Genomic DNA, 20090 nt, shown 5'->3' on the forward strand with positions numbered 1-20090 from the left:
TTCAGTTCTAGTTCAGTTCTAGTTCAGTTCTAGTTCAGTTCTAGTTCAGTTCTAGTTCAGTTCTAGTTCAGTTCTAGTTCAGTTCTAGTTCAGTTCTAGGTCATTTCTGGTTCAGTTCTAGTTCAGTTCTGATTTCTGTTCTGTTGCGATTTACAATCCCTGCATTTAAAACATTTCGCGGCATTCCAGAAGCATTCACACAACTCCTTGGGAATCTTTAAGCTACATCTATAATTATAACCCTCAATACAGACTGACCACAGCATCTATTGCAATGGTGTGTTTCCCCCTATATCTTTTTCATTCTATATGTGAAGTCTAACTTTTGAGACGATTATCTATGAAATTAAATTTGTCTTTTGCAAATCGAAATCATTGTAAGGAGGTGTGAATAATTGAAAAAACAAAAAACAAACAAAACTGATTGCATGTCTATGACATGTTTTCTTTGTTAATATGGCTTCAAGTTTTTCCACCCATTTACAACGACATACAAACTTATACATACATACATTCTTATAGTATTTATTTTTTCGTAGTTAAAATATTATGAGGCACGTTTGCTATTCCAGTTGACACATTGCAAGCTACTTTAAGTGCGATCGCATTGCAGTAGTCAAGCGACAGTTATAATACTTTATTTAAACAATTCCTACGTTGTTTTGATTTTAATCATTTGATTTTTTTTTTGCTAAAATAGACTACGATTTGCACAAATATCGAAATGAAAACAATACTACAAAACAGACAATAAAACACTTTGTCATTGTTTTGTTGCGGCGCAGTTTTGAAAAAGCAATTTAATAGATTAAGTTTTTAAAATGATTTTTTAAGTAGAGATTGAGAGCTTAGCGACTTAAGTAAAATATATTTAAAAAAAGTGCATTTAAATCATTTGCCACAAAAGGAAATTAATTGGTTTTACAGCTTAACTAATGCCAATATGAAAATGGAAGGGAAGTCTGTGTGGCAAGTACATACAATAGAAATCCAACAATATGTCAAACCACTCCCAGTTTTTCATATGTGTTCAAGGGCTTTTGTTGCGCACCGAAATTTGGGCCAAGAAGTCAAGAGACTTTTTGAATGTCTTAAGCAATGTTAAATATTTAAACACTGTTGCCGCTATCTAAGGTGTGAATCAGTTGTTAATGCAGTTTGTTGTCCACATCTACGGCTAGATTTCTGATTTGGCTGCGCAAGTTTTTCTCAACACGTTTGTGCTGGTAGGAAAAATAATAATTTATGCAGTTGCACGTTGCTTAGTATTTTTGATGTATTATTTTTTACTATTTAAGACGAGATCACAGACAAATAAAACTTGCAATAAGACTGACACACTCAGCAGCAGTACTAGCAAAGACTTTCAGTCAGTCAGTTATACAATAAAAATATTTTGTCTGCTGATGTGGCATCAAGTTTTATGTAATTTTCCGTGTTTGTAATGATGTCTTTAACATAAATTAATGGAGGTGACAAAAAATAACCTTGTCTTAGTCTAAACAGATCTTGTAAATCTTGTAACCAAACCGTGTAGTTAAAGACAGAAGTTGTGATTTAAAACAGCGACTATGTTGAAGGAATAAATAAACAAGTTAAAAAGAACTATGTAGTATATAATTTGTAAATAATAACTCACAATAAACTGTTTAAATTCCAGCTAAATTAGCATGGTTAAAGGAAGGACTTAAGGATTTCCAAGTAAAAAGACTTTAATGAAAGAAACTTTTAACTAAATGCGAAACTGACAACTTTTTCTTATTAATTGGTAGCTTAAATGTCTAGTTATAGTTTCGTCATATTTTAGTTCTAGTTCTGTTCTAGTTTAGTTCTAGTTCAGTTCTAGTTCAGTTCTAGTTCAGTTCTAGTTCAGTTCTAGTTCAGTTCTAGTTCAGTTCTAGTTCAGTTCTAGATCAGTTCTAGTTCGATTCTAGTTCAGTTCTAGTTCATTTCTAGTTCAGTTCTAGTTCAGTTCTAGTTCAGTTCTAGTTCAGTTCTAGTTCAGTTCTAGTTCAGCTCTAGTTCAGCTCTAGTTCAGTTCTAGTTCAGTTCTAGTTCAGTTCTAGTTCAGTTCTAGTTCAGTTCTAGTTCAGTTCTAGTTCAGTTCTAGTTCAGTTCTAGTTCAGTTCTAGTTCAGTTCTAGTTCAGTTCTAGTTCAGTTCTAGTTCAGTTCTAGTTCAGTTCTAGTTCAGTTCTGGTTCAGTTCTAGTTCAGTTCTAGTTCAGTTCTAGTTCAGTTCTAGTTCAGTTCTAGTTCAGTTCTAGTTCAGTTCTAGTTCTGTTCTAGTTCTGTTCAAGTTCTGTTCTAGTTCTGTTCTAGTTCTGTTCTAGTTCAGTTCTAGTTCAGTTCTAGTTCAGTTCTAGTTCAGTTCTTGTTCTAGTTCAGTTCTTGTTCTAGTTCAGTTCTTGTTCTAGTTCAGTTCTTGTTCTAGTTCAGTTCTTGTTCTAGTTCAGTTCTAGTTTAGTTCTAGTTCAGTTCTAGTTCAGTTCTAGTTCTGTTCTAGTTTTGTTCTAGTTCTAGTTCTGTTCTAGTTCTGTTCTAGTTCTGTTCTAGTTCTGTTCTAGTTCTGTTCTAGTTCTGTTCTAGTTCTGTTCTAGTTCTGTTCTAGTTCTGTTCTAGTTCTGTTCTAGTTCTGTTCTAGTTCTGTTCTAGTTCTGTTCTAGTTCTGTTCTAGTTCTGTTCTAGTTCTGTTCTAGTTCTGTTCTAGTTCTGTTCTAGTTCTGTTCTAGTTCTGTTCTAGTTCTGTTCTAGTTCTGTTCTAGTTCTGTTCTAGTTCTGTTCTAGTTCTGTTCTAGTTCTGTTCTAGTTCTGTTCTAGTTCTGTTCTAGTTCTGTTCTAGTTCTGTTCTAGTTCTGTTCTAGTTCTGTTCTAGTTCTGTTCTAGTTCTGTTCTAGTTCTGTTCTAGTTCTGTTCTAGTTCTGTTCTAGTTCTGTTCTAGTTCTGTTCTAGTTCTGTTCTAGTTCTGTTCTAGTTCTGTTCTAGTTCTGTTCTAGTTCTGTTCTAGTTCTGTTCTAGTTCTGTTCTAGTTCAGTTCTAGTTCAGTTCTAGTTCAGTTCTAGTTCAGTTCTAGTTCAGTTCTTGTTCTGTTCTAGTTCTGTTCTAGTTCTGTTCTAGTTCTGTTCTAGTTCTGTTCTAGTTCTGTTCTAGTTCTGTTCTAGTTCTGTTCTAGTTCTGTTCTAGTTCTGTTCTAGTTCTGTTCTAGTTCTGTTCTAGTTCTGTTCTAGTTCTGTTCTAGTTCTGTTCTAGTTCTGTTCTAGTTCTGTTCTAGTTCTGTTCTAGTTCTGTTCTAGTTCTGTTCTAGTTCTGTTCTAGTTCTGTTCTAGTTCTGTTCTAGTTCTGTTCTAGTTCTGTTCTAGTTCTGTTCTAGTTCTGTTCTAGTTCTGTTCTAGTTCTGTTCTAGTTCAGTTCTAGTTCTGTTCTAGTTCTGTTCTAATTCTGTTCTAGTTCTGTTCTAGTTCTGTTTCAGTTGTGTTCTAGTTCTGTTCTAGTTCTTTTCTAGTTCTGTTCTAGTTCTGTTCTAGTTCTGTTCTAGTTCTGTTCTAGTTCTGTTCCAGTTCTGTTCCAGTTCTGTTCCAGTTCTGTTCTTGTTATATTCTAGTTCTGTTCTGTCCTAGTTCTGTTTTGGCTCCTATCAAGTTTTGTTCTAGTTCTGCTCTGGTTCTGTTCTGCTTCTGTTTTGCTTTTTTGTAATTCTGATCTTGTGTTTTTCATTCTCTTTCTGATGTCCGTCAAATTTATAACTCGTCCAAATTACCAGCTTACAAATTTAATGACGATTACTCACTTAATTCTATTCTCTTTTCTTATGCATTTTTATCATGTCAATTAATTATTTCCATGAATTTAAATAATCTACTAGTACCTACTAAGTATTTATTAAGTAGCCAAAAGTAACAGCCACAATAAACAAGCCCACAATTAAAGGTTTTATTTCCAACTGAGTTGCTTGGATTTTTGTTTACTAATTTAGTTGTAGATTTATTTGTAGCTTTGCTAATTTTTTATTAAACAAGATTTTCCAAAACTTGATGTTAATTTCTTTCATACCAATTCGGGAAAACATTCTTGTTGATTATTGGGAAATCTTAGCTTAGTGTTAGTGAACGATTAAAACTGTAGTTCAAGCATACATTGCTAGTCTAAGTCATCCATCTACCACCCAAATTATGTTTGTTTTGAATTATTTCTTCATTATCACTTTTTTTTTAAACACCCTTTATTTATCACACTAATCGCCACCGTACTAAATCACGTATTAAAGACACCACACACTAACTGTTTAACAACCAACGTACACAGTGTTCACTCATTTGTGGTTACTAAAGGCGCACATAGAGCGCGCATTCCACGCGTTATCTATCAATTTAAGTCAAAAACGCACAAACTGACACGCATTCGAAAGTACGAAAAGTGCAACCCACAACAGGGACAAAATAATTGCTTTTAATGCAAACATATGTACATACATTATAAAATTAATTGTAATAAAAATATGTAAGTAGGATCTAGGATTGTCAATTCTAGTCACATCACATAGATTGTATTGATAGTTCTGTTCTAGTTCTGTTCTAGTTCTGTTCTAGTTCTGTTCTAGTTCAGTTCTAGTTCTGTTCTAGTTCTGTTCTAATTCTGTTCTAGTTCTGTTCTAGTTCTGTTTCAGTTGTGTTCTAGTTCTGTTCTAGTTCTTTTCTAGTTCTGTTCTAGTTCTGTTCTAGTTCTGTTCTAGTTCTGTTCTAGTTCTGTTCCAGTTCTGTTCCAGTTCTGTTCCAGTTCTGTTCTTGTTATATTCTAGTTCTGTTCTGTCCTAGTTCTGTTTTGGCTCCTATCAAGTTTTGTTCTAGTTCTGCTCTGGTTCTGTTCTGCTTCTGTTTTGCTTTTTTGTAATTCTGATCTTGTGTTTTTCATTCTCTTTCTGATGTCCGTCAAATTTATAACTCGTCCAAATTACCAGCTTACAAATTTAATGACGATTACTCACTTAATTCTATTCTCTTTTCTTATGCATTTTTATCATGTCAATTAATTATTTCCATGAATTTAAATAATCTACTAGTACCTACTAAGTATTTATTAAGTAGCCAAAAGTAACAGCCACAATAAACAAGCCCACAATTAAAGGTTTTATTTCCAACTGAGTTGCTTGGATTTGTTTTACTAATTTAGTTGTAGATTTATTTGTAGCTTTGCTAATTTTTTATTAAACAAGATTTTCCAAAACTTGATGTTAATTTCTTTCATACCAATTCGGGAAAACATTCTTGTTGATTATTGGGAAATCTTAGCTTAGTGTTAGTGAACGATTAAAACTGTAGTTCAAGCATACATTGCTAGTCTAAGTCATCCATCTACCACCCAAATTATGTTTGTTTTGAATTATTTCTTCATTATCACTTTTTTTTTAAACACCCTTTATTTATCACACTAATCGCCACCGTACTAAATCACGTATTAAAGACACCACACACTAACTGTTTAAACAACCAACGTACACAGTGTTCACTCATTTGTGGTTACTAAAGGCGCACATAGAGCGCGCATTCCACGCGTTATCTATCAATTTAAGTCAAAAACGCACAAACTGACACGCATTCGAAAGTACGAAAAGTGCAACCCACAACAGGGACAAAATAATTGCTTTTAATGCAAACATATGTACATACATTATAAAATTAATTGTAATAAAATATGTAAGTAGGATCTAGGATTGTCAATTCTAGTCACATCACATAGATTGTATTGATGATATTAAATAGGTATTTCCAATCAATAATGGACCTAAAAGAAAGTTCGTTTGACTATGTATCACTAAACTCCTCTTGTAGTTGATCTGATAGTATCATTAATATGGATATTTTTGAATTTCTCTATGACATTCTCTATGCCACACAAAACACATTTTCTTTACCACTGCTAATACCTGTTATAAACAAACTTCTTAAGATCACTGTAGGCAAACAGTGTGACAAGAATCAAAAAACGGCGACAATGTAGCGCCAATGGTAACGCACACCACATACCAGCAACAACAATGGTTTGATCAGAATGAAATGAAGAAATAAAGAACAACAGAAAAGTCAATATTAATGCAAAAAAAAAAAAAACTGAAAACAAAACAAACAATTATTTTTTTAAATTAAAACAAAAACAAAAAAAAATATTTACTTTTGTTTTTAAAAAAATTGTACTTGTTGGCAGGAATGGGAAATTGAAATCAAGAAAAGATTTTAACCAAAGACTAGGCTAGAGACAAAATTACAGACTAAAATATAAAATAGTCTAGACCAGACTATAGACAAGACTAGTTAAGACTAGAAAATAGGCTAGACTATAATATAGACTATACTAAACACTAATTTCTAGAATAGACTCTAGACTAGACAACAGACTAGACTACAGACTAGACTATAGTATAGACTATAGACTAGACTATAGACTAGACTATAGACTGGATTATAGACTGGATAATAGACTAGACTATAGACTAGACTATAGACTATAGACTAGACTATAGACTAGACTATAGACTAGACTTTAGACTAGACTATAGACTAGACTATAGACTAGACTATAGACTAGACTATAGACTAGACTATAGACTAGACTATAGACTAGACTATAGACAATACTATAGACTAGACTATAGACTAAACTAAAGATTACACTATAGACTAGACTATAGACTAGACTATAGACTAGACTTTAGACTACACTATAGACTAGAATATAGACTAGACTATAGACTAGTCTATAGACTAGACTGTAGACTAGTCTATAGACTAGACTATAGACTAGACTATTGACTAGACCATAGACTTAACTATGGACTAGATTATAGACTGGACTATATACTAGACTCTAGACTATAATGTAGACTAGACTGTAGACTAAACTATTGACTAGACCATAGACTAGACCATAGGCTAGACTATAGACTATACTATAGACTATACTATAGACTAGACTATAGACTAGACTATAGACTAGACTATAGACTAGACTATAGACTAGACTATAAACTAGACTATAAACTTATCTATAGGCTAGATTTTGCTATATACTAGACTACATATTAGCCTACACCGTATTATTATCATTATTGTACTTAATTTTCCATCCCTGCTTGTTGCTGCTACGGTTTATTTTTTTGAATTTTCCGATCTAGAACAATACGATGCCTACCCGAACTCTTGCACGAAAGAATAATAACAACACTAAAAGGGTAAATAAAGCACATGGAGATTTGTAAATGCGAGTAAAATGATATGTAGACTTAAATGAGAGAGAAGTTTTGTTGTTGTAAAGTAATTTAAGACTTTACGATTATGTCGGCTGTTAGTATTGTTGTTGTTGTTTGTTTTTTTTTCTTTTGGTATATATTTTGTTCTAGTCTCAAATGAAAAACGATCACTCATTTAAAAAGAGACGATTGTAAAAGCAAGAACAAACCACAAACAAACGAAAGCAACGAACGACTAAACGAAGTTTGTTTTTTTATAATGTATTGTGGTCGCTGGCATAAACGTTGTCGTCAGATGTCTACTTCGTTCGCTAGCAGTACTTAGTTTTGATTGTACGTAAAAGTGGTTGGGGTTGTGGTTTTTCAAAAAATCCCAATCACACATACGACCAACCGATCAACCACCACCACTCACTGCAAGAAGTACGTTTGAACATAGTACTAGTATTTATTAGTTAACAGCGCTGTTTAACGTTGTCGTAGAAAAAAACTAAAGGAGCTGCTGCTAGTGGCGCTGCTATCGCCCAACTTTAACTCAAATAGACAAACGATTACAAACTGATCACCAAAACTAAGTTGCTGTTCGTTATTCGACAACAACAACTCATTGCGATCAGCCGAGACAGACGGACAATGAAATTTTAAAGTAAAAAAAAACGCAAAAATTAATAAAATTTGTTTGAATACAAATGTCTAGTAAAACTAAACGAACAGACAAACAAACAAATAGCACGCGCAATATTCAAAATATTTAAGTTTGACCGTTATTTTATTTATTTTTTTTTGTTTTTTATTAAAAGAAAATTAAGTTTTCAAACTCTTGAACAAGTTAAATGGTTAATAAAACATTGTCTGTACAAAAAACAGACAAACGTTTAACAAAACAAAATTTATTTATTTAAATGAAAATGAAAAATAAGAAAAAATTCAAAAAGTGTTTAAGTTAAATAAATAAATAAAAAAATAAAAAATTATTAACTAATGAAGCAAACTTAAATAAAAATGACAAGATAATAATGAAATAAAAAAAAAACATTAAAATTATATAAAAACAAAAATATATTTATGGGCAAAAACATACATAATATTAAATAATTAAAAACATCTTATCAATTGCTCAACAAAAAAATATAATAAAAAAATAAAATTATAGAAGAAAAATACTGAAGAAAAAAACTAAACAAATTACTCAATCCAAAATATTAATCAAATCATAATACAAACATACGTTCCCACTAAATAATAAAAATAATAACAACAACAACAAAAATTTTAAAAAGTGGGAAGTTGTAAATTATCTATGAATGAAAACGTAAAAAAGTGCCAACGATCAAGTGATTTATATATATATTTTTTTTTAAATAAAATTTTGCAAAATAACAAAACAAAAATACTCCAATTACTCCAGACAAAGTTTTACAAAAAAATTTAACAACAAATTTTTATATATTTTTTTTAAATTTAAAAAATTAAAAAAAAAAAAAATAGAAATATGATTTCAAAATTTTTAAAGAATTTTTTGCAAACAATTTCAATTATATAGAGATTTCAAAGCTTTACACACAAATTTCGTTTATATTACGATCAATTTGCTCACCCTGAGCAACCTGCAACATCACGCCACGAATCTCGTTAGCAGTATTACAAATGGCCAGGTTTCTAATTCAGCAATCGTTGCATCAAACAGTTTTGTATAAATTCTCAAGATACCTTTCATTTTTGGCAATTACACTGGCTCTTTTAACCCTAATCCTCGAGTAGTCGTTTATTTGCTCACCCAGAGCAGCTTAGCTCATTAAGCCTGCTAACGAATCTCGGCCTCCGTTTCAATCGTTGCAAGAGTTTTGTATTCCTTAGTTTTACATTCTCAAGATACTCTTTTATTGAACCTAATCCTCGAGTAGTCGTTTATTTGCTCACCCTGAGCAGCCTAGCCTAGTAGTATTTTATTTGCTCACCCTGAGCAGCTTCATCATCAAGCCTTCTAAAGAATCTTGGCCGCCGTTTCAGTATTACAAGTGGACAGTTTTTTAATTTAGCAATCGTTGCAACTGTTTTGTATTCCTTAGGTTTACCTTCTTAAGATACTCTTTCATTGAATCCAATCCTCGAGTGGTCGTTTATTTGCTCACCCTGAGCATTCTGCACCATCAAGCCTGCTAACGAATCTCGGACACCGTTTCAGTATTACAAGTGGCCAGGTTTCAAATTCTGCAATCGTTGCATCAAACAGTTTTGTATTAATTCTTAAGACACCTTTCATTTATAGCAATTACATTGGTTCTTTCATTGAACCTATTCCTCGAGTGGTCGTTTAATTTCCTCACCCTGAGCAGCCTTGCTCATCAAGCCTGCTAAAGAATCTCGCCCTCCGTTTCAGTATTACAAGTGGAAAGTTTTCTAATTCAGCAATCAAATAGTTTTCTATTCATTAATTTTACATTCACAAGATACCTTTCATTTATAGCAATTACATTGGCTCTTTCGTTGAATCTTATCTTCGAGTAGTTGTTTATTTGCTCACCCAGAGCAGCTTAACTCATCAAGTCTGCTAACGAATCTCAGCCGCCGTTTCAGAATTACAAGTGTCTAGGTTTCTAATTCACCAATCGTTGCATCAAACAGTCTTGTATTTATTCTCAAGATACCTTTCATTTTTAGCAATTACATTGGCTCTTTCATTAAACCTAATCCTCGAGTGGTCGTTTATTTGCTCACCCTGAGCAGCTTAGCTCATCAAGGCTGCTAACGAATCTCGGCCGCCGTTTCATTCAGCAATCGTTGCAGCAAACAGTTTTGTATTGATTAGGTTTACATACTCGAGATATCTTCCATTTATAGCAATTACATTGGTTCATTATAAGTTTCTCTTCTATAAGAAAATTGCTCAGGCTGTGGTCTTTTTTTCTCTAGAAGAGTTGCCCTGACTGTTGTCCTTTATTCTCTAGAATCCTCTTTTCTGCAGAAAAATTGCTTTAGACTATGAGCATCTCTTCTATAGAAAAATTGCTCAGACTATTAGCTTCCCTTTTATAAAAGAATATATCATACTAGAAGAATTTTCTAACCATGAGCCTCCTGTCTACAGAAAAGTTGCTCAGAATATGAGCATGAGCACAAATAGTTTAGACTATAAGCCACTTTTCTAAAGAACTTTTCTATTGAAGATTCTTTTCTATAGAAAAGTGACTTAAACTATGAGCTTCTTTCCAATTAAACAGTTGAGCAAACGGTAATCCTCTTTTCTATAGAATTCTTGCTCAGGCTATGACCCTCTTTGCTATCTAAAAGTTTCTCAGACTATGATCCTCTTTTCAACAGAAATGTTTCTCTGACTCTGACCCTCTTTTCTACAGAAACGTTTATCAGAGCTTTTTTGTTGAACTGTGAGCTTTATTTCTCTTGAAATCTTAATCTGACTATGAGCATCTCCCTATAGAAAAGTTGCTTACACAATGATTTTCTTTCTATTAAAAAGTATCTTCAACTGTAGGCTTCAGGTATACAATTAAGTTGCTACGACTATAAGTTTCTTTCTTACAGAAAAGTTGCTTACACCATAAGTTGTATCGCCCTTCTCCATCCATATTAAACAAACTCAATAATAATTGCGTTATAAATTATTGTAATTTTTTTTTTCAATACTTTATAAAATTTTCTTTATTAAAATTCTTTCACGTAATTTGCATTAGATTTAATTATTTAATAATATCTATTAATTTGTTGCGTATTAAAAGTTTTTGTTTTCTTCTCTTACCTTTGTTTGTTAGAGTTTGGGTTACAATACTTTATCTTGTTTTTGATTTATTAAAATAAATTTAATTATTTAATTTAAATTGAGTAAATTAGAGTTGATACTTTAACTGTTAAAGATAATTTGAACTGAATTGTTATAACTGTATGTTAAATAAAAGTTTTCACAAGTAGAGTCTTTAAAACAAACTGTAGACTAGACTGTAGAAAAGTATATAGGCAAGTGTATAGCCCAGACTGTTGCGAATGAAACGTTTAGACTTGAGAAGAGTTTAAGATAAGGTTGTAGTCTAGACTGTAGAGAAGTATATAGACAAGTGAATGAAACGTTTATACTTTAGAAGAGTTTAAGATAAGGTTGTATTCTAGACTGTAGAGGAGTTTATATTCAAGTGAATAGCACAGACTGTTGACAACTCTTTAGAATAGAATATGAAAGAGTTTGTTGAGAAAACTGTAAATGATTCTATAGTCTTGAGAGAAGCTGTAGACTAGACTGTAGAGGAGTGTATAGATAAGTGTATACCCAGACTGTAGACTATTGCGAATGAAACGTTTGACTTGAGAAGAGTTTAAGATAAGGCTGTAGACTAGACTGTAGAGGAGTATATAGACAAGTGTATAGCCTCTTTCATAAAATATGAAAGAGTTTGTTGAGAAAACTGTAGATGATTTTATAGTCTTGAGAGAGGCTGTAGACTAGACTGTAGAGGAGTATATAGACAAGTGTATAGACCAAACTGTTGACAACTCTATAGCCTAGATTATAAAAGAGTATGTTGAGAAAAGTTTAGATGATTCTATAGTTTTGAGAGAGGCTGTAGACTAGACTGTAGAGGTGTATATAGGCAAGTGTATAGCCTGTATATAGACTGTTGCATATGAAACGTTTAGATTTGAGACGAGTTTAAGATAAGGCTGTAGACTAGACTGTAGAGGAGTATATAGACAAGTGTATAGTCCAGACTGTTGACAACTCTACAGACTAGAATATGAAAGAATTTGTTTAGAAAACTGTACATGATTCTATAGTCTTGAGATACTTTGATGCTTGGTCTTGATAAAGCTGTAGACAATACTGTAGAAAAGTATATAGACAAGTGTATAGCCCTGTCTGTTGATAACTCTATAGACTAGAATATGAAAGCAGAAAACTGTAGGTGATTCTATAGTCTCGAGAGATTTTGAGCTCTTGATCTTGATTGAATCTTTAGAAACGTAATAAAATCTTTGACTAAATTTCTTTGTTTTTTATATTTTTGTTCTTCTCAAATTCACTAAATTATATTCTATTTAAAATGTCCACTTGTAGTATTTATTATATTAGTCATTATCTTTAAAGTACTCATAGGGTCGAGTAATTAATAATGACCTTCCTATAAATAAAATTGTGTTTTCAAAATGAAATTTTTTTTCAGCCAAAATAATTTAAAAAAAAAACTAATATTTTTGTTCAGAGACAAACAACAACATAATTTATTAAAAACAAACATTTTATTATTGATAATTATGCAAACTGATAATATCAAATGAAAAAACCCCAAAAAGTATAACAACTACTGATAAGACTCTGAAAATAATGAATTGCTATTGTTTTCTTCTTAACAACACACCTTTAAAAAAAATCAAACCTTTAAAAATTATTTTCCTAAATTAAAATTTAATAAATTATTTTATTTACATATTTTATTGCTTAATTGTGTATAAATTAAAAAATAAAAAAAAAAAACTTTTCTTTAAGCAACTAACCAGTCTCTAGATAAACGTAAACATAAATTTAAAATTAATAAAATAAATTTGAGTAAAATATTTTAAAATTTATAAAATGTCTTAAAACCATAAAATTATTAAAAAAAAAACTTTTGAAAAATGCATTAAACAACATTTCTGATCTCTCACACTTCAAACAGTTAATTTGTGACAAAACAAAATATTGGAAATTAAAAAAAAACAATTTATGACCAAAAGTCAAAACAAAAACTACAATACAAGATGAATTATTTCTTTTAAACATTGTTATCCATATTAAAAAGTATTAGCCAAAAAAAACTAAATAAATTAAAGAAAAAATTTAAACTTTTAACAAACACATATTACGCAAAAATAAAATTTTTGTTTAAAATACTAGTAAAATCTTGAAATGAAAGACTAAACTTAAGGCTATAATAAATCACATAAAAATTGTTTATAATGCAATATTTTTGCAATAAAAAAAATTTGTTTTTTTTTTCTTCAACAATAAATTTGCAGTTAAATTTCAATTTACTGTTAAATTTATTAATGTTAATTAAATGACGGTGTTAATGAAGCGTCTCGTACAGATAAGCATACTTTTGGGGGTTTTATACTTAAAGAGAACTTTTATTTTCATATTATTGGAGTTTAAAAGAGAGAGAGAGAGAAAGAGAGAGCAATCTTCAGAGTCTTAACATATTTTATATTTAATACTAAATCATATTCTCTGCATAATTGTTTTAAAAAGGAGGCTTACAGTCTGAGCAAATCTTTACAAAATCTTTACAAAATTTTGTTTAAAAGAGAGTAAATTTTCTTTAGAAAAGACCCCTAACTTATTGAGTTACTTTTCTATAGAAATGATTCTCACAGTTTGCTCCACTTTTATATAGAAAAATTATCTTCTAAGCGATTTATTTTGTAAAGAAACGATTCTCACAAAATCAGTAATTTTTCTATAGAAAATATACTCACTAAATAAGCTAGTTTTCTATAGAAAATATCCAAATTAAATGAGCAAGTTTTCTATAGAAAAAAATCCTTAGTAAATGAGCAAGTTTTCTATAGAAAAGATCCTCATTAAATGAGCAACTTTTTATAGAAAAGATCCTCACTAAATCAGCAAGTTTTCTATAGAAAATATGCTCATTAAATGAGCAAGTTTTTTATAGAAAAGATATTCAGCAAATGAGCAATTTTTCTATAGAAAATATTCTTAAAAAATGATCAGCTTTTCCATATAAAATATCCTCACTAAATGAGCGACTTTTCTAAAAAAGGATCCTCACTAAATGAGTAACTTTTTAATAAAAATATCCCAACTAACTGAGCTACTATTCTATAGAGCAGCAACTTCTCTAGAGAAAACATTCCCACTAAATGAGTAAGTTTTTTACAGATAAGATTGTCACTAATTATATAACTTTTCTGTAGAAAAAATCCTCATTAAATGAGAATATTTTCTATAGAAAAGATCCTCACTAAATGAGTAAATTTTCTGTTGAAAAGTTTTTCAATAAATGAACATCTTCTCCATAGAAAAGAAACACACAAATTGAGCAATTTTACTACAGAAAAGATCCTCACTAAGTCAGAATTAATGAGCAACTTCTCTTTAGGAAAGATCCCCACTAAATGAGCAACGTTTCTATAAAAAAAGATCCTCACTAAATGATCAAGTTTTCATAGGGAAGATCCTCAGTAAATGAGCAACATTTCTATAGAAAAGCTTCTCAATAACAACTGAGTGAACAACTTTTCTTTAGAAAAGGTCCTCACCAAATGAGAAGCCATTCCATAGTAAACATCTTCACTAAGTAATTAAGTTTTCTCTAGAAAATGTCTTCACCTTGTGAGTTACCTTTCTGAAGAAAAGATCCTCACTTAATGAGCAAGTTTTCTTTAAAAGAGATCTTCACTAAGTTTATAAATTTTCTCTAGATAAGATCTTCTCTAAGTGAGCAACTTTCCTATAGAAAGGATCCTCACAAAATGAAAGCAATCTAACAAAGTGAGCTTCATTTCTATATAAAAGATCCTCTCATTGTGATAAACTTTTTTATAAAAAAATTCTCTCATTGTGATAAACTTTTCTATAAGAAAGATCTTTACATTATGAGCAATGTAAAATAGTTGGAAAGGATCCTCACATTTTGAGAAAACTTTACATTTTGAGACACATTTCAATGAAAAAATAATATTTTGAGCTTGTTTTCAATGGAGAAAAGATCCTCTAAGTTTGGTCCACTTTTCTATAGAAGAGATCATTATATTGTGCGTAAATTTTCTATGAATAAAATTCTGACATTGTGAGCGACATTTTCATAGTGGGAACAGATTTTATAAGGAAAAGGTTATCACACTGTAAACATATTCTCTATGAAAAAATATCCTTATATTTTGAGCAACATTTCTATGAAAGAGATCCTCACTTTGTTAGCAACATTTCTATGGAAGTGATCCTCGTAATTGTAAGCAAATTTTCTGAGGAAAAGATCCTCGCATTGTAAGCAACATTGTCATAGTGTGAACAGATTTTATAAGAAAAAGGTTATCACATTGTAAGCTTCTTCTCTAGAAAAAAATATCCTTATATTCTGTGCAACATTTCTATGGAAGAGATCCTCACATTGTGAGAAACATTTCTATGGAAGAGATTCTCATACTGTGAGCAACATTTCTATGGAAGAGATTCTCACATTGTGAGCAACATTTGAGTAACTTTTCTATAAACATGATCCTCACATTTTGAGTAACTGTACTAACGAAAAGGTCTTTACATTAAAAAAAAAACTTTCTCAAACTGTGAAAGACTTTTTATGGAAGAGATCCTCACTTTAGGACGATCTTTTTATGGCTAAGATCCTTAAATTATGAGAAATTCTTTTATAAAAGAGAAACTCATATTGTAAAAAACTTTCCTATATGAAAGATTCTAAAGTTGCCATTTTTGTATAGGACATAGAATGCTTTAGTGTAGATCGGTATATGATCGTTTTGTGAGCATTATTTCTTAAAAAAAACATAAATATCTGTTAACAACTTGTCTGGAGTAATGAAGTAAAAACTTTTTTGATTTTTAACAAATATTTTGTTTTTATATCTAAACAGAGAGTTAACACTAAAAACTGTAAAACACTTTTATCGAAAAGTGTATGAAAATTAAAATTAATTTTATTGCTAAATTTAAAAATAAATTAAGGAAAAACTGCATAACAAATGTTTAAGGCCGTAACAAAGAAACATTAACATCTTTAAGAAAACAACAAGAAATAAAAAAACTGTCAAAATACCACAAAAATTAAATATTCAAAACTAAACAAAATATCATTAAAAAAATAACATTCCAAAATATAAACAAAACATAAAACGAACAAAAAAAAACGTTTAAAGAAAATAATACTATATATTAAATAGTAGTAGTGATCGTAAATGTGTGACCATAAACATTTAAATATAAACGTGAGTGGTAATTGTTGCTGTGGTTGCTGTTGCTGCTGCTGCTGCCAACACTGTTGCTGTTGTTGAAAGATTGTAACCGATCATCGGGCTAAATATGCGTTCATATCAACGCGGTTTCTTTTGTGCCGACCTGACCATACGCTATCCATATCATGAATGTACAATAACCGTACCCATGCTATTGGTATGCATGCTACTGCTGCCCATGTTGTTTCTCAGCGTAGTGGAGATCATGCGATTGTGCCATAATTTTCGCATGCGCCAATATCTGCGCAATGTTACCTTTAGTTTGGGTTGTTTTAGTTTTGGTTTCATAGCTACTTATCTGTCAACGGAGTTGGCAAAAAATGTTGTCAGACGTTTAAGGCCCCACTTCTATACGGCCTGTCGTCCGCAGCTTAATGATGGTTCTACCTGTGAGGATGTCAAAAATCGCAATCTCTTTGTAGAGCAATATTACTGTTCAAATCGTAATCTAAGCGCTTTACAGTTAAGAGAGTTGTATGTATCATTTCCCAGTGCCCATTCATCGCTGTCATTTTATGCCATGTTATTTTTGGCCTTTTATTTACATGCCATATGGCGCGGTGGTCGCGGCATACAGCGTGTCTTACGTCATCTATTGCAGTTTCTATTTCTCTCGATGGCCTGGTTTATTTCGCTCAGTCGTGTGGCTGACTATTGGCATCACTGGTCGGACGTGTTGGCCGGAGCGGTAATGGGTATCATTTATGCCACACTAACCGCCTTATATGTGGGTAGATTTTTACAACTATATTCTCACACAAATAAAATCGCCAGTTCTCTGCCTCATGGTAATTGCAACTTTAACTTGCAACATTGTACAACGGCCGGAGGTCGTGGAGTTGTATCCAACAATTTAAAATCAAATTTAAAAAAATCATCACTTATACATGTACCCTCGAGTGTTAGTTTCAGTCAGACTCTACAACAAATGCAGTTGCAACAGACTGAAGATCAAACCTGTAACTCGACTACAGCTTTATCATCATCATCATCATCACCATTACAGGCATCGTTGGTAGCCGCCAAAGAGCATCTTATACGTAATGAATCTAATGAATGTGTATGGAAATCGGGAACATAGTGTGGAATCAGCAGAAATACAAACAAAAAAACGTATAAAGTTACTTTGTCTGTTATTGCATTCAACTCATTTTTTTGTTTAAGTCCATTATTTATTTATTGTTGTTACTTCTAGTGATGATGCTGCTGCTGCTGTAGAAAAATATTCTTGTGGATTTAGTTCTTTATTTTTTTTTTCATTGCGACTTTTTTTATATGCCAATAATTATTGTAATTGAGAAATTATTATGATGTGTATTGAAATGTGATAACCTTTTTTATTTTGTATTTTTCTATCTTTATATTTATTTATAAGTATCTGTTTTCCCAAAAAGACAGTAGAGATTAAAATTATGGCATAATTTTAACAATTAAGCATACGATCACTGGAAGTACTTTTTCATAGAAAAGTTCTTTATAATATGAATAACTTTCTATTGAAAATTATTCACAATATGAATAACTTTTCCGTAGAAAAGTTCTTCATAATATGAACAACTTTTCAATAGAAAAGTTCAACATAATATGAATAACTTTTTTATAGAACAACTTTTCTATAGAAAAGTTCTTCACAATATGAACAGCTTTTCTATAGAAAAGTTCTTCACAATATGAACAACTTTTCTATAGAAAAGTTCTTCACAATATGAACAACTTTTCTATAGAAAAGTTCTTCAAAATGTGAACAACTTTTGTATAGAAAAGTTCTTCACTTTTCTATAGAAAAGTTCATCATGATATGAACAACTTTTCTATAGAAAAGTTCATCATGATATGAACAACTTTTCTGTAGAAAAGTTCATCATGATATGAACAACTTTTCTATAGAAAAGTTCATCATGATATGAACAACTTTTCTATAGAAAAGTTCATCATGATATGAACAACTTTTCTATAGAAAGTTCATCATGATATGAACAACTTTTCTATAGAAAAGTTCATCATGATATGAACAACTTTTCTATAGAAAAGTTCATCATGATATGAACAACTTTTCTATAGAAAAGTTCATCATGATATGAACAACTTTTCTATAGAAAAGTTCATCATGATATGAACAACTTTTCTATAGAAAAGTTCATCATGATATGAACAACTTTTCTATAGAAAAGTTCATCATGATATGAACAACTTTTCTATAGAAAAGTTCATCATGATATGAACAACTTTTCTATAGAAAAGTTCATCATGATATGAACAACTTTTCTATAGAAAAGTTCATCATGATATGAACAACTTTTCTATAGAAAAGTTGTTCATATCATGATGATTATGATGATATAAACAACTTTTCTATAGAAAACTACTTTTCTATAGAAAAGTTCATTATGATATAAACAACTTTTCTATAGAAAAGTTCATCATGATATAAACAACTTTTCTATAGAAAAGTTCATCATGATATAAACAACTTTTCTATAGAAAAGTTCATCATGATGTAAACAACTTTTCTGTAGAAAAGTTGTTCATATCATGATGAACTTTTCTATAGAAAAGTTGTTCATATCATGATGAACTTTTCTATAGAAAAGTTGTTCATATTATGATGAACTTTTCTATAGAAAAGTTGTTCATATTATGATGAACTTTTCTATAGAAAAGTTGTTCATATTATGATGAACTTTTCTATAGAAAAGTTGTTCATATTATGATGAACTTTTCTATAGAAAAGTTGTTCATATTATGATGAACTTTTCTATAGAAAAGTTGTTCATATTATGATGAACTTTTCTATAGAAAAGTTGTTCATATTATGATGAACTTTTCTATAGAAAAGTTTTTCAAATTATGATGAACTTTTCTATAGAAAAGTTGTTCATATTATGATGAACTTTTCTATAGAAAAGTTGTTCATATTATGATGAACTTTTCTATAGAAAAGTTGTTCATATTATGATGAACTTTTCTATAGAAAAGTTGTTCATATTATGATGAACTTTTCTATAGAAAAGTTGTTCATATTATGATGAACTTTTCTATAGAAAAGTTGTTCATATTATGATGAACTTTTCTATATAGAAAGTTGTTCATATTATGATGAACTTTTCTATAGAAAAGTTGTTCATATTATGATGAACTTTTCTATAGAAAAGTTGTTCATATTATGATGAACTTTTCTATAGAAAAGTTGTTCATATTATGATGAACTTTTCTATAGAAAAGTTGTTCATATTATGATGAACTTTTCTATAGAAAAGTTGTTTATATCATGATGAACTTTTCTATAGAAAAGTTGTTTATATCATGATGAACTTTTCTATAGAAAAGTTGTTTATATCATAATGAACTTTTCTATAGAAAAGTTGTTCATATCATGATGAACTTTTCTATAGAAAAGTTGTTCATATTATGATGAACTTTTCTATAGAAAAGTTGTTCATATTATGATGAACTTTTCTACAGAAAAGTTGTTCATATTATGATGAACTTTTCTACAGAAAAGTTGTTCATATTATGATGAACTTTTCTACAGAAAAGTTATTTATATTTTGAAGAACTTTTCTATAGAAGAGTTGTTCATGTTATGATGAACTTTTCTATAGAAAAGTTGTTTATATTATGATGAACTTTTCTATAGAAAAGTTGTTCATATTACAATGAACTTTTCTACAGAAAAGTTGTTCATATTACAATGAACTTTTCTACAGAAAAAGTTGTTCATATTATGATAAACTTTTCTACAGAAAAATTGTTCATGTTATGATAAACTTTTCTATAGAAAAGTTGTTCATATTATGATGAACTTTTCTACAGAAAAGTTGTTCATATTATGATGAACTTTTCTACAGAAAAGTTATTTATATTTTGAAGAACTTTT

At 30.3% G+C, this 20090-nt stretch overlaps 1 protein-coding gene across 3 annotated transcripts; it reads left to right on the plus strand.

The window, feature by feature from the left end:
• The first annotated feature begins 7501 nt into the window (after nucleotides 1-7501).
• Nucleotides 7502-17867, plus strand: LOC111685999 (putative phosphatidate phosphatase). Of its 3 annotated transcripts, none has more exons than XM_046952079.1 (2): nucleotides 7502-7883; nucleotides 15836-17867. In XM_046952079.1, the coding sequence occupies exon 2, from the start codon at nucleotides 16281-16283 to the stop codon at nucleotides 17292-17294; it is 1014 nt and encodes a 337-aa protein (XP_046808035.1). In that variant the 5' UTR covers nucleotides 7502-7883; nucleotides 15836-16280; the 3' UTR covers nucleotides 17295-17867. The 3 variants fall into 3 exon arrangements, with proteins under 3 accessions (XP_046808035.1, XP_046808033.1, XP_046808034.1); XM_046952077.1 differs by lacking the exon at nucleotides 7502-7883 and adding an exon at nucleotides 8326-8571; XM_046952078.1 differs by lacking the exon at nucleotides 7502-7883 and adding an exon at nucleotides 8326-8549.
• The last annotated feature ends 2223 nt before the right edge of the window (nucleotides 17868-20090 follow it).

Source organism: Lucilia cuprina, chromosome 5 (assembly GCF_022045245.1).
Source record: "Lucilia cuprina isolate Lc7/37 chromosome 5, ASM2204524v1, whole genome shotgun sequence".
Taxonomy (NCBI): Eukaryota; Metazoa; Arthropoda; class Insecta; order Diptera; family Calliphoridae; genus Lucilia; species Lucilia cuprina.